Source organism: Myotis brandtii, unplaced genomic scaffold (genome assembly GCF_000412655.1).
Source record: "Myotis brandtii unplaced genomic scaffold, ASM41265v1 scaffold18, whole genome shotgun sequence".
Taxonomy (NCBI): Eukaryota; Metazoa; Chordata; class Mammalia; order Chiroptera; family Vespertilionidae; genus Myotis; species Myotis brandtii.
This window is the reverse complement of record NW_005356674.1, coordinates 2945695-2960998: the sequence shown is the minus strand read 5'-3', so window position 1 is coordinate 2960998 and position 15304 is coordinate 2945695. Positions and strand designations below refer to the sequence as shown.

Genomic DNA, 15304 nt, shown 5'->3' with positions numbered 1-15304 from the left:
GCGAGTGACTAAAGCTTCCAACCGCTCCTTGTTTTCTTCTCTTTTTTTTTTTTTTTTCTGGGCCAGTTTTAGCTTTGAGGCCTTGCTGCTGAAAACATAGATACAATGTTGCGGTCCGAGCCCGGCTGAATGGAAGCCCTTTTCTGGGGTTTTGTTTAGCTTCTTATTTGCAACATAGTATATAGTTGCTTAGAGTTGCAACTGAGAGGCTGGCAAGTTAGGCGGGGAACGTTGGAGTCTGCAGCAAGCAAGCCTCCCTGCTCGCTTCAGTGCCTGGCTGCCGGCCGCCATCTTGGCTGACAGTTAATTTGCATATACTCACTGATTAGCCAATGAAAAGGGTAGCGGTCGTACGCCAATTACCATGTTTCTCTTTTATTAGTGTAGATATATATTAGAGGCCTGATGCATGAAATTCGTGCAAGAGTAGGCCTTCCTTTCCCTGGCTGCCGGCACCGGCTTCCTTCCAGCAACAGACACCCTGACCAGTGGCCTGGGCCTCCCTCTGCACGATGATCATGGGGCGATGGCCAGCCCATTGCACCTGCCTTGGCTGGTGCCAGTGGGTGTCATAATGTGTTCCTGGATGGTCAGTGGGATGGGCGTTCCACTGTTTGGCCGTTTGGTTGATTTGCATATTACACTTTTATTATATAGGATATTTGCCTTCCACAGTTGGTGGCTCCTGGAGCACTCTGTCTACTCTGATTTTCTAACTAGGTGAAGTCTACTGATAACACCTGTCTCTTAGGTTGATGGAATATAGGCTTTCACATGAGGTGAAGGGGCAAAACCTGTTCTCCTGACCCTCCTATGAGCACTCCTTGCTTACTGACTTTGTCTATGATGACATCACTGAATGATTTTTGTTGCATTTTAGGGAAAGCTAACGGCTAGAGAGCGGATCAGTCTCTTGCTGGACCCTGACAGTTTTGTTGAGAGCGACATGTTTGTGGAACACAGATGTGCAGATTTCGGAATGGCTGCTGATAAAAATAAGGTATCTGTTCACAATGGTGTTGTGAGCCTCCAAGTTGTACTTTCCTGCTGTGGCCTTGCTGGCCTACCCAATGATTTTCAACCTTTTTCATCTCATGTCACACATAAACTAATTACTAAAATTCTGCGGCATACCAAAAAAATGTTATATTTTTTGCTGATCTGACAAAAAAATAGGTATAATTTTGATTCATTCACACTGGACAGGTATTGTTGTATTGGCTATTGTCATTTTTTTTTTTGACAGTCTAAGGCAGCGTTTTTCAACCTGTGGGTCGCTACCCCTTTGGGATACATTGAAACATTTTCATGCTTTAGGGCCCTAGAATGCAAGAATGCCTCTGGAGAGGCACTATGGTGGCCTCCAGGTCCCCCACTTACCTTTGTCTGCAGATGAAGGAATGTGAGTGGACTGCTAATACCTTGTGCAGTGGGACTCTGGTCCGTTCCTAAGGCTCTGGTGGTGGGTTCAGAGTTCTCACATGTATAGAATGACAAGCTTGGAAGGAAAGGAGAGAAAATCTTCAGGTTGCGTTCTGATCTGGTGGCATCAGAGACCCTTAGAGACTGACCACTGGCCTCTCACACACTAAGTTTATGCCTTGGAGTTTTTCTTTTCTTTTTTTCTCTTTGTCTGCCTTGGAGTTTTTGAGGTCAGAGTCACTGACACTTCTTCCTTTAGTTGGGTGTTCTCCATGAGTGTGCAGAGTTCTTTGGTCAGCTTTCTTCAGGTCTGCATATATGGTGTTTGAGACCAAAGATTTGTAAACTTGGCATCAAACCAGCTGGCTCCCTTTGGGCTATTATGGGCCACACAGTGATTGCCAGGATTCCAAGCACAATGATAGATTTGCCTTTTTAAGGTTTGTGGGTGGGGTGTGGGGTTTATAGAAGTTGCCATGTTTGTTTGTTTTTTATGTCTTTCCTTCCTGTTAGCCTTTGGTAGTGACAGCCCTAGAGGGTCTCTTGATAATTCTGCTTTTAGGAAGAAGATGAGGCCTAAGACTACGGCACCCTCCATTTCTGTTAAAGCAGTAGCTTCGTACTAGCTGAGGGGGGGAAGGGATATTCCTTTGTGTTCCTAATTCCTATTGAATTTTAAAGAATTTGGGGTGGTTTTTTGGGGGGCATCTTTCATTGGGTCATAATTACTATAAATTTATTAAAAGAAACATTTGTGTCTTTTAACGTTTATTTAAAAAATTTTTTTGGTAGTTTCCTGGAGACAGTGTTGTCACTGGCCGTGGCCGAATCAACGGAAGATTGGTTTACATCTTCAGTCAGGTATGTCGTAACTGCAAGAGGTGGGGCTTTCCTCCAGGGCAGAGCCAGGAGCAAAATATGTGAAGAGAAAACAGTTTGGGAAATGAGAACTTGCATGTAGTTTGGGGCAGATGAGGGATTTACTTTCTCTTTTTCAGTGCATATGTACATAGTATTATACTTTGTGTGTTTCTTAGGGAGACAGATCCCTAGCTCTTTGGGGGAGGACCACAGGTCAGTAATCTTGTAAGTCTAGGCAGGTTGATTGTGTGTCTGGAGGGCAGCTATGTCCTGGGTAGGGTGTGTGGACCTGAGAGACCTTGATGCAGCCTGGGTGGAGGGGACTTGGCTCAGCACCACGGGCCCCTGCGTTTTTGGCTTTCATGAAAACGTTCAAACAAGTTTTATCAGGCTGAATCAAAACACATACAGTTTCTTCACACCGAGACCATAGGACAGTGATGGCGAACCTATGACACGCGTGTCAGAGGTGACACGCGAACTCATTTTTTTGGTTGATTTTTCTTTGTTAAATGGCACTTAAATATATAAAATAAATATCAAAAATATAAATCTTTGTTTTACTATGGTTGCAAATATCAAAAAATTTCTATATGTGACACGGCACCAGAGTTAAGTTAGGGTTTTTCAAAATGCTGACACGCTGAGCTCAAAAGGTTCGCCATCACTGCCATAGGAGAATATAGTGGGAAGAATATGGCCTCCCAAGATGTCCTAATCCCTTAAACCTGTGAATATGTTACCTTACATGGCAAAGGTGAATTAACCTTGTAGACGGAATTAATGTTGCTAATCAGCTGACCTTAAAATAGAGTAGCCTGGGTTATCCAGGTGGGCCCAGTTTAACCATAAGGGTCCTTAAAAGTGGGAGAGGCAGAGACGGAGGCATAGGAGATGGGAGAAGGCCTTGATCTGTAGTTACTGGCTTAGAAGAGGGGGTCATGAGCAAAGGAATATGGAAGATCTCTAAAAGCTGGAGAAGACAAAAAACAAACAGATTATTCCCTGGGGCCTCCAGAAAGGAGCATAGCCCTGCTAGCCTTGATTTTAACCCAGTGAGACCCATGTAGGATATTTGTTTATTTATTTATTTATTTATTTATAATTGATTTTAGAGAGAGAGAGACAAACATGGATGTGAGAGAGAAACATCAATCAGTTGCCTCCCGTATGTTCCCTGACCAGGATTGAACCAGCAACCTAGATATCTGACTGGGAATTGAACCCACAACCTTTTGGTGTATGGGACGAGCTCCAACCAACTGAGCCACCAGTGTAGGACTTTTAAATTACAGAACTGTAAGGTAATATATGTTGTTTCAAGCCACTGAATTTTTCTTTTCTTTTTTTTTTTTTTGAGGAATGGGAGGAAAAAGCTAAAACAAGGAAGGGTTTAGGATAGAAGAAGCTATAGGAGAAGTCCAGACGGGGCTGCTTTGGGTTTTTAGAAATGTTATAGGAAAGAAATGAGCCTAGGCTGGGCTGCTTTGGCTCACTGAGAAGTCAAAGAAAAGGGGGTCTTGGAGACAGGTTTGGGGGTTAGCCCTGGACTAGCTGCAGCTGCCTATTGCTCCCCGGTTGTAAGTCTCATGGAGTCCCTTAGAGTTAGTTTAGGGCAGGGGTCCTCAAACTTTTTAAACAGGGGGCCAGTTCACTGTCCCTCAGACCGTTGGAGGGCTGGACTATAGTTTAAAAAAAAACTATGAACAAATTCCTATGCACACTGCACATATCTTATTTTGAAGTAAAAAAACAAAATGGGAACAAATACAATATTTGTATTTGCATGTGGCCCGAGGGCCGTAGTTTGAGGACCCCTGGTTTAGGGGATGCTCACCTGTGGGGGAAGAAGAGGGGAAAGGGAAAGGTGTGGGTGTACTCCAGAGAGGGGGAGAGAGCTCTGGGACCTTCATTTTGAGGGTTTTTAAAGGCTGGGAGTTTAGGGAAGATCTTAGGGAAGGATCTCAATAGAATATTCATCAGCTTTTCCAGGTGTATCCTTTCAGGGTCGTGGTCTCCACTGATTGGTCGGTGCCAGGGCACGGGGTTATTAGTCATCATAGTTGTAGTTGGTCCTGGTGTCTCTCACCTGGTTTTGCTGCTTTTCTTGGCCTGGGGCTGAAATACAACTGAGGCCCAGATGTTATCTGTAGGGAGGGGACCTTCTGTATCTGGCTGTAAATTACTTGGCCAATTTCTCAGTTTCCCTATTCTGCTTGCCAAGGCATTTTCCTAGTGTCTTACTATCCTGCCTCAATATCTGTAGGCACTTTTTCTGGGGAGCTTCTGTTTTTCCACAGTAACAGCCTCAGTCTCTTACCTGATAATTGGTTGTAGGTGTGTAGGGGAGGGGACTAGGGGGAAAGGAGGGACCGAGCCGGTTCATCATTTAGTGTTCAGCAAGCATGTCAAACTCGCGGCCTACGGGCGGCATGTGGCCCACAAGGAATATTTTTGCGGCCCAGCCAACAAAACGGTATGTAAGAAACGTTTTAATAAAAATTTTGCAACTTAATTTTTACAATATCCTGTTATACATTATTATTAATAATGAACTACAATGTTCGATAATGACTGATTACCATTATCGTGTTGCATTCATTTCCCTTACACGCCTTACGTGCAGATGCACCATTTCTCTCCACTAATACCAGCAGCGAATATTTTAGCAGCCGATTGCCACGTCATTAATCTTGGACTGACTTGTTTGGTGTGTGCAACAGGAAATATTTTGCTTTCGGAGAACAAGAAAAATAGGTTTATTTGCATTATGCTTATTAATTAGTGCAGTTATTCAGTGTCTAGTAAGTTAATGTTCGAGAAAAAATATTAATTTTTATTAAAATGTTCTATTTTATGTTAATGATTACTCATTTATTTCAGCCCTTTGTATTCAGCATGTCTCTATCGAAATACACCTACGTTTCTATGAAAATTGAAGCTTTTGTTTTTTTGCGGCCCACATAAACTTAAACCTTGTTTATTTGGCCCGTGTTAGCCTTTGAATTTGACATACTTGGTGTCCAGGATCCTAATCTCACCTGTTTTCAGTTTCACCTTTTTCTTCGTTTGTTGCTAGTGATGGTGAGTCCAGAACACCTCTGGTTAAATTAAGTTTCTTTCTTTTATTTACTTTTTAATCCTCATGTGAGGATGTTTTTATTTTTTTAATTGATTTTATAGAGAGAGGAAGGGGAGATGGGGGAGATAGATAGAAAGATAGAGAAACATTGATTGGTTGCTTTCCATACATGCCCCCACTGGGAATCGAACCCACAACCTTTTGGTGCATGGGATGACACTCCAATCAACTGAGCCATCTGGCCAAAGCCTCCTCTGGTTAAATTTATTTAGAGAATAAAGCTTTCTCCTCTCAAAAGTGAACATGAGGTCCTGTGGGGTGTAACTGCTCCTAACACAGACTTTGCATTAATTTGCGCCCCCCACCCCACACACTTTCCAGGGTTCCCGGATTGTCCCTCCCTTATGGTTACTCCCTGGGCAGGTGCGTAGGCTTTTATTTATGCTTTCTTTTTTTTCAAATGGTTCCCTCTTTTTTACATTTATTTATTTTTAATCCTCACCTGAGGATATTTTTCCACTGATTTTTAGAAAGAGTGGAAGAGAGAGGGAAAGACAGAGAATACCGATATGAGAGAGAAACATCGATTGGCTGCCTCCTGCCTGTGCCCTGACCAGGGCCCGGGCCTGGCAGGAGCCTACAACCGAGGTATGTGCCCTTGACCAGAATCAAATCCGAGACCCTTCAGTCCACAGGCCTACGCTCTACCCACTGAGCCAAACTGGTTAGGGCTTCTTGTGCTTTCAATTCAAACTTGTCCAGTTTCTTTTCTGTTGTTTCCTCTTCCTTTTTTGGCCATCATGTGTTTTTAATTTTCCACTGTCTTTTGGGGGAGTGTTTAGGAAGGGGGTCATTTCTTCAAAGAAGCCCTTCACATCAGAAGGTAATGAAGACCCATAAGCAAAAGGAAGCTTTGAGGGCTCTGATTTACTTTTTACCTCCCTTGTCAAACCAGCAAATGTTTCCTAGTAATAGAATTGCCTGACTTTGAGATATATATATATATAATTTTCACTATTCTGTGGGATAATTTATAAATCAGACTTAAATTTTTTTGTTCACTTCTGGAAATCCTTTAAAAACTTTATGAGCCCTGACTGGTTTGGCTCAGTGGATAGAGTGCTGGCCTGTGGACTGAAGGGTCCCAGGTTCGATTCCGGTCAAGGGCATGTACCTTAGTTGTGGGCACATCCCCAGTAGGGTGTGTGCAGGAGGCAGCTGATCGATGTTTCTAACTCTCTATCCCTCTCCCTTCCTTTCTGTAAAAAATCAATAAAATATATTAAAAATAAACTTTATGAATTTTTTATTTCTTCCTACTACCGGCTCTTCATCTCTGGTTAGTCACTATATTTTATTTGTTGATTTATTTACTTTTTAGGATTTTACAGTTTTCGGAGGCAGTCTGTCAGGAGCACATGCCCAAAAGATCTGTAAAGTAAGTATTTAATAGTAACAACAAACCCAGTACTTTCCTCAGTTACATAGTACATATTGAGTATCTATGAGGTGTAAGACGCTCAGTATGTGGGATGGGGCAGAGGTAAGAAAGATATGGTGCCATCAGTCCGGGGCAGGAGTTCTTAACATTTTTTGTACTATGGATCTCTTTGGCAGGCCGTTGAAGCCTGGACTCTCATTGTTTTACATGCTTCAAATAAAATACGTAGGACTACAGAAATTAAAAATAAAATTTTAAAAACATCACATTTGTAATATATGTGCTTTATTAATGCATTAAATAAGACTTAGCAGTGGGTCTAATGTGCTATAATTTCAAATAGGCATGAATAAAAATATTTCAGGATATTTGCAACAACTTGAAAGTGACACGGAAATATCTGTGGTTGCTGTTAATGACAACGTCACAGGTATTTCTAGTACTTAGGTGTTTTTTGGTCTGTATTCATAATTGAAGGAAACGCTAAAGATCGGGTAAAGGTATTAAACATAAAGATGTAAATTTTTTTCCCATCCAAGTTCATTGAGTCCCTCAAATCCTTTCACAGATGCCTTGGGGTTCTGAGGACCCTATGGCCTTGGTGGAGAGTCCAGGTGCTAAAAGGTAAAGAGCATTGCAAGGATTACATGATGGTGTTTTAATAACAGTGCTGGAGATGAGATGCTTCGGAGATGAATAAAAGTGGAGATCATATTTAGAGAATTTTGGAGTAAAAGTAGAGTTGACTGTTAGTAGCTAGACAGAGCTTTCCTATGTAATGGAGCACTTGGATTCTAGACATGGTCCTGTCATTTATTACTCCCGAGACCTTGAGCCAATCACTTAACTTTTAAACCTTCTAATTTTTCTCTTTTACTTCCTCTGTTACGATTGTTAAATGAGATAATGGAAGTCAGAGTGCTTTGTAAACTGTCAAGGGCTGTTAGGAATATTGCTCATTAGGCTGTCAGCTACTAACCCGTGAGGGTAATCTGTCTCAGAAGTAAAAGCAGGCCTGAGCCCGGCCTCAGGTTAACAGGTGGGTCCACATTTACTTTCATGAAAATACTTCTTTGCCATTCTGTCTACTATATGTTCTTTCAAAAGAGTAACTGGGAACACAACTGGCTGCTAAAAAATATTACAGTCACGTGCCACTTAACAATGGGCGGTGTTCTGAGAAATGCATTGTTAGTCGGTTTTGTTGTATGAACATCAGAATGTACTTACACAAATCTAGATGGCATAGCCTACTACACACCTTGGCCATATGGTATAGCCTATTGCTCCTAGTCTACAAGCCTGCATAGCATGTTATTGTACAAAACAACATGAGATTAAATCAAGCACAACAGAAAAATGATACAATCAAGAGACGCATCAAGCACAAGATGTATGAAGCTGTTGCTGGTGTTACACAGCTTACTGTTTTATAACAAACTTTTTTTTCAAGAATAAGAGTGCACACTAAAATAATGATAAAAGGTATAGTATAGTATCAACAATAAAGATTTTTAAAAAGTATAGTGTAGTAAATACATAAGCCAGTGCCATAGTCATTCATTATCAAGTATTATGTACTGTACTATTTTATTGCTGTTAATCCTCACTGGAGGATACGTTTTCCATTGATTTTTTACAGAAAGTGGGGTGGGGGGGGGGGGGGGAGAGAAAAAATACACAGAACATCAATGTGAGAGAGACACATTGGTTGTCTCCCACATGCTCCCTGGCTGGGCTGGGAATCAAACCTGAAACCCAGGTATGTGCCCTTATCCGGGAATTGGACCCAAGACACTTCAGTGTTTGGGCCGATGGTCTAACCACTGGGAACGCTGACCAGGGCTGTGCTACTATACTTTTATAGGACTGGCATTTACACCAGCATCACCATAAACACGTGAGTAATGCATTGTGCTATCATATTACAACAACTATGACATCACTGGACAATAGGAATTTTTCAGCATTATCTTACGGGACCATTGTTATATATGTGGTCCATCATTGACTAAATATTGTTATGTGGTGCATGGCTATAGCCTCAGCCTATGGCTCTAGAAATGCCATGAGAAGTATCATCCCCTGCTAATGGGAAGTGGTTTGGCACTTGGATGTTTGGGTGTCTTTAGCCCTTTAAAATATGGTTCTCTGTCTTCCATGATGATACCCAATCATCATGGGAATGAAGCCAGTGCTACTCTGTTTTGAAAAGTGCCCTCAGAACATTGTCCAGGAAACACTGTGGTGCTTTGTAAATGCTGTATTTGATAACAGGATCGGTTGTCTCACAAAAGGTTTCTCTGCTCTCTCAGATCATGGACCAGGCCATGACAGTGGGGGCTCCAGTGATTGGACTGAATGACTCTGGGGGAGCTCGGATTCAAGAGGGAGTAGAGTCTTTGGCTGGCTACGCAGACATCTTTCTGGTGAGATACCTGTCAACAGAATAGAGAGTAAAACAGCACAGGGCTTAGTTCTCTAAGCTGTGTCCTGGTCAGAGCTTTCCTATCTCTCATTGTTCTTTGCCCCATTGTGTTTGTTCCATAGCTTCCTCCTGTATCACCAGGGGTGGCATGAAAGGTGGATGAAAAGCAAGAGAAAGTAGGTGGGGAGGGTTTTTGTTTTTTTCCCTCATACAGGGCCACTCATCGGGGAAACAAAATTCAAGATCATTCGTAAGAGAAAGTCACTTAAATATATATTTTTTTCAAAAGCAAGGGTGAGAATATAAAAGGTTCAAATGAACTGATTTGCTAGAATAGGAATTTTTTAAAAAATGCATTGCTTTTTATTTTTTGGTTAAAACACAAGATCATGTAGTACAAAGAAGAGAGAAATCACCCAAATCCTACCATTCAGAAGTATTTGGTGAGCAACATTTCAGATATCTTTCTGTTTACACAGACTACATTAAAGAGAAAGAAATGAAAAGAAACAAAAAAGGAATTAAGTGCGTTATTTGAAGTTGGAAGTATATTGTGAGAGAGATAGTAAGGGAGATTGGGGTGAGAGGGAGAGATACTGCCAGATGGAAACTTTAGAAAAGAGACAGTTCAGCATTTCTAGGGAGGGGAGGAAAGAGAGGAAGGAAGGAAGGAGACAGACAGACATTGTTTATAATCAGGGCAGCTGTTCTTGTCATCCCCTGTCCTGCAGGCTTATGAGGGTTTTTATCCTTGGCTACTGCCCTTCGCGATCAGTCAGAAAAATGTGTGCTTAAATTTGTGTAAGGCACTCTGTTAGTTGTGGGAGCACTTGTGTTAGTTGAGAAGCCACTTTATAGACCTTAAACCTGCTTTTTAATCTCTAAACTTGAACTCCAGGGATAAGCCACAGGGGAGAATTAGTTTTTTTAAAAATATATTTTATTGATTTCTTACAGAGAGGAAGGGAGAGGGATAGAGAGTTAGAAACATCAATGAGAGAGAAACATCGATCAGCTGCCTCCTGCACACTCCCTATTGGGTATGTGCCTGCAACCAAGGTACATGCCCTTGACCGGAATCGAACCTGGGACCCTTGAGTCCCCAGGCCAATGCTCTATCCATTGAGCCAAACCAGTTAGGGCAAGAGAATTAGTTTTTTTTCGGTGGCTTAGCTAGAACAGTTTAGGCCTGGAAGGTCTACTTTGGCCCCTTGCCTGGAAGTCATGCTTGTGTCAGAAATGAAGGAAAGAAAGAATGGCCCTGAGAGAAGTGGCAGTAAACCGCTACATTTTAGAGCTTGTCAGGATTTTAGAATGTCATCTAGACTAACTTATCTGGGGCAGTTGGGTTTTCTCTTGTTGTCAGGGGATAGGCTTTAGTGACTTTTAAGATCTGCATTAATTAATTGCTTGCTAGTATTGCTTGTCATACTTCCACCTCCACTCACTTCTTCCTGCCTGTACTGTTATTTTTTTGTAACTTAATTTTGATATAATTTCAAACTTCATAGAAAAATTGCAAAAGAGTATGAGGCATTCCTATTTGTCCATTACCCAGATTCACTTCTTGTTTACATTTTGCCCATTTGCCCTATCATTCTCTCTCCATATTTTGCATATTTGTATGTTACATTTTTTTTGAAAAATTTGAGAGTAAATTAGAGATTGTGCCTTCTTTATCTCTTAAATCTTTCATTGTGTATTTCCTAAGAAAGCACATTCCCTTGTATAACCAGGGTATAATAATACAAATCAAGAAACTTAAACATTGATTCATCAATATTATTTTTATCCATGGTCCTTATTCATATTTCATCAAATTATCCTAATAAAGCTCTCTATAACTAATTTTTTTTTCTTTGGTTACTCCTCAACCGAGGACATTTTTCCATTGATTTTCAGAGAGAGTGGAAAGGAGGGGGAGAGACAGAGAGAGAGAAACATTGATGCGAGAGAGACACTTCATTTGGTTGCCTCCTGCAGACACCCCAACCAGGGCCAGGGATCGAGCCTGCAACCGAGGTGTGTGCTCTTGACCGGAATCGAACCTGGGACCCTTCAGTCTGCAGGCCAGTGCTCTATCCACTGAGCCAAGCTGGCAGGGCTTTAGCTATATTTTCCCTCACTGGCTCAGATACAATCCAGGATTAAGTACTGCCTCTAGTTGTCTTATCTCTTAAATATTCTTTAAACTGGAACAGTTCCTCAGTTTTTGTCCTTCATGATTTTGACATATTTTTTAAAATCAGATTTATTGAGGTATAATTTACAAACCATAAAATCAATCCCTTGTAAGCATATAGTTCAGTGATTTTTTTAATACATTTATAGAGTTTGGTAACCATCAACACAATCCAGTTTCAGAACCTTTCTCTCCAAAAAGGTCCCTCATGCCTTTTTGCAGTCAATGCCTGCCCAGCTGAAGGCAAACACTGATCAACTTTCTCTTTACAGTTTTTGCATCTGACTCTTTTCTCTTAGTACAATATGACTGAACCTCAACAAATATTATGCTATGTATCAGTGGTACACTACTTTTTATTGATGAACTAGAGGCCCAGTGCACGAGATTCGTGCACTGGGGGAGCGGTCCCTTAGCCCGGCCTGTGCCCTCTCACAGTCCGGGACCTCTTGAGAGATGTCCGCCTGCCGGCTTAGGCCCTCTCCCCTCGGGGGATCGGGCCTACGCCGGCAGTCAGACATCCCTCTCGCAGTCCGGGGCTCTCGCAGTCCGGGACCCCTTGCTCATTACTGCCCGCCTGTAGCAGAGGCAGGAGAGGCTCCTGCCACCACTGCTGCGCTTGGCAGCGTGATCCTGGCTCGCTGCTCCTTGGCGCTGCCTCGGAGCGGGGAGAGGCTCCTGCCATTGCAGCTGGGCTTGCCCCCTGTGGGAGCGCACTGACTGACCACCAGGGGGCAGCTCCCGCATTGAGCGTCTGCCCCCTGGTGGTCAGTGCGCATCATAGTGACCCGTTGTTCCGCCATTCAGTCGATTTGCATATTACGCTTTTATTATATAGGATATTCTATTATATGGATATAATAATTATCAGGGAAATGCAAATCAGAACCACAATGAGATACCACTTCACACCTTCGGAATTGCTATTAAGAATTCAGCAAATATTAAGTATTGGCAATATGTGAAGAAAAGGGAACTCTCATGCACTGTTGGTGGGATTATAAATTGGTGTAGTCACTAGAGAAAATAGTATGGAGATTCCTCGCAAACTTAAAACTAGAACTGTCACTTGACAAGGACTTTCATTTCTGGATAGATGTCTGAAGAAAATGAAAACACTAATTCAAAAAGATACATGCGCCTCTATATTTATTGCAGCATTATTTACAATAGCCAAGATATGGAAGCAACCTAGTTGTTCATTGATAGATTAATTGATAGAAATTAATCTGTCAGTCGATAGAAAATGTGATACACACACACACACACGGAATATTATATTGTATTAATATTCCACCAATAAAAAAAGAATGAATTATTGTCAATTGCGACAATATGGATGGACCTAGAGCAGTGATGGCGAACCTTTTGAGCTCGGCGTGTCAGCATTTTGAAAAACCCTAACTTAACTCTTTGTTCTGTGTCACATATAGAAATTTTTTGATATTTGCAACCATAGTAAAACAAAGACTTATATTTTTGATATTTATTGTATATATTTAAATGCCATTTAACAAAGAAAAATCAACCAAAAAAATGAGTTCACGTGTCACCTCTGACACGCGAGTCATAGGTTCGCCATCACTGACCTAGAGGGTATTATGCTAAGTGAAGTAAGTCAAAGAAGGACAAATACCGTATGATCTCATTTATATGGAATCTAAAAAACCAAGCAAATGAACAAATAAAGCAAAAACAGACTCATAGAAACAGAACAAATTGATGGTTGCCAGAGGGAAGGGGGGTGGGGAATAGGTGAAAAAGGAGAAGGGAAATTTAAAAAAATAAATATTTGATAGAATTCAGTAATGAAAAGAAAGGAACTCCAAGGAGCTGTACAAAATGAAAACTTTTATAGTCAGAAGGGAGCAGGAACCAGGAAGTTATACTAGGCCAAAAAGCAGATTGATTATGGCAAGGTTACTTTCCTTTAGGGCAGGGGTGGGGAATGTCCAGCCCATAGACCATATTAAGGCCTGCAAAATCTTTTTTTTTTTTTTAATATATTTTATTGATTTTTTACAGAGAATAAGGGAGAGAGATAGAGAGTTAGAAACGTGCCCGCAACCAAGGCACGTGCCCCTGACCGGAATCGAACCCGGGACCCTTCAGTCTGCAAGCCGACGCTCTGTCCACTGAGCCAAACTGGTTAGGGCCCCATGAAATCTTTTGGTCTGCCCTGCCAAGGAATTAGTGGTGAGTTAATTAAATGTTTGAACAAATATAGCAGGATAATTTTTAAGTTGATAATTTTGTAGAGCCCTCAAATGATGTTATAAATATCGAAATGGTCCTTGGCAGAAAAACGTTCCCCATCTAACCAGACAGATTACTTAACTAGTGCTGGTCAGGTGGGGGAAAAAGGTAAAATAAAATGAATGTTTTAAAAGTTACTGGATAAGCTTATAAGAAGATAAACTCAAGAGTTAATGCTATAAATAATAAAGCAAGAATCAAATACTATAAATTATAAATTAAAAAGGGCCTCTGAGATGACGAGATTGGCAGGGTAGAAAATGTGCTACCAGTACTATGAAGGAGACATACCAACTCTATGGACAGTTGCATTATAATCTTATACTTTATTATTATTTGTTCAAGAATATATATGATTACAAATTTATACAATGCAGTAAGGGTACTTTTCAAACAAAAAATACTGTGAATATTTGTGTATAACTCTATGTGGACATTATGTTTTTATTACCCTTGGGTAGGTACCTAAGAGTGGGTGTCTTTTTAAAAATTTACTTTCAATTATAGTTGACATACAATATTATACTAGTTTCAGGTACACAACATAGAGATTATATACATATATATATACATGTATATATTAATCCTTACCCGAGAATTTTTCTTTTGATTTTTAAAGAGAGTGGAAGAGAGAGGGTAAGACAGAGAGAAACATCGATGTGAGAGAGACACATTGATTGGTTGCCTCCTGCATGAGCCCTGACCAGGGCCCAGTCCAGGGAGGAGCCTGCAACCTAGGTACATGCCCTTGATTGGAATAGAACCCAGGACCCTTCGGTTCGCAGGCCAATGCTCTATCCAGTGAGCCAAACTGGCTATGGCAGTGATCAGACATTTCTATACCTTACAAAGTGATCACCTTGGTAAGTGTAGTATCCATCCAACACCATACATAGTTATTACAATATTATTGACTATATTTTGTATGCTGTACTTTACATCCCCATGACTATTTTTTTCTTTTTTATAAACCTTTATTGTTGAAAGTATTACATATGTCCCTTTTCCCCCTATTATTCTCTCCCACCTCCTCTACCCTCTCCCATGACTATTTTTATAACTTACAATTTGTTGTTCTTAATCCCTTTCACCTTTTTCCATCCAACCCCACTACGAGTGCATATCTTTTTTTTTTTTAATTTAAAAATTTTAAAATCCTCACCCAAGGATATTTTTTCATTTATTTTTAGAGAGAGTGGAGGGGGGAGAGAGAAATCAATATGAGAGAGACACATTGATTGGTTGCATCCACGCACGTCCCAACCTGGGCCAGGGATTGAGTCTGCAACCGAGGTAGGTGTCCTTGGCTGGGAATCAAACCTGTGACACTTTGTGCATGGGTCAATGCTCTAACCACTGAGAACACTGGCCAGGGCTAAGAGTTCTTTATATATTCTAGATACTAGTCCTTTATTGGATATACTAGAGGCCCGGTGCACAAAAATTTGTGCACTCGGGGGAGGGGGTCCCTCAGCCTGGCCTGTGCCCAGTCATAGACCAGGACCCCTTGGGGGATGTCCACCTGTCAACTTAGGCCCACTCCCCGGGGATCAGGCCTAACCTTGCAGTCAGACATCCTTCTGGCAGCCAGGGAGCCCTCGGGGGATGTCCAACTAAAGGCTTAGGCCCCCA

General features: G+C 41.4%; 1 protein-coding gene across 1 annotated transcript in view; it reads left to right on the top strand.

The window, feature by feature from the left end:
* The first annotated feature begins 882 nt into the window (after positions 1 to 882).
* The window catches only part of PCCB (propionyl CoA carboxylase, beta polypeptide), a 63952-nt gene continuing 49530 nt past the window's right edge, over positions 883 to 15304 (top strand). Inside the window, exons 1-4 of the mRNA XM_014537503.1 lie at positions 883 to 1000; positions 2215 to 2283; positions 6747 to 6803; positions 9122 to 9235. Coding sequence (XP_014392989.1) covers positions 947 to 1000; positions 2215 to 2283; positions 6747 to 6803; positions 9122 to 9235 — 294 coding nt within the window. The 5' untranslated portion in view covers positions 883 to 946. The remainder of the gene's footprint in view (positions 1001 to 2214; positions 2284 to 6746; positions 6804 to 9121; positions 9236 to 15304) is intronic.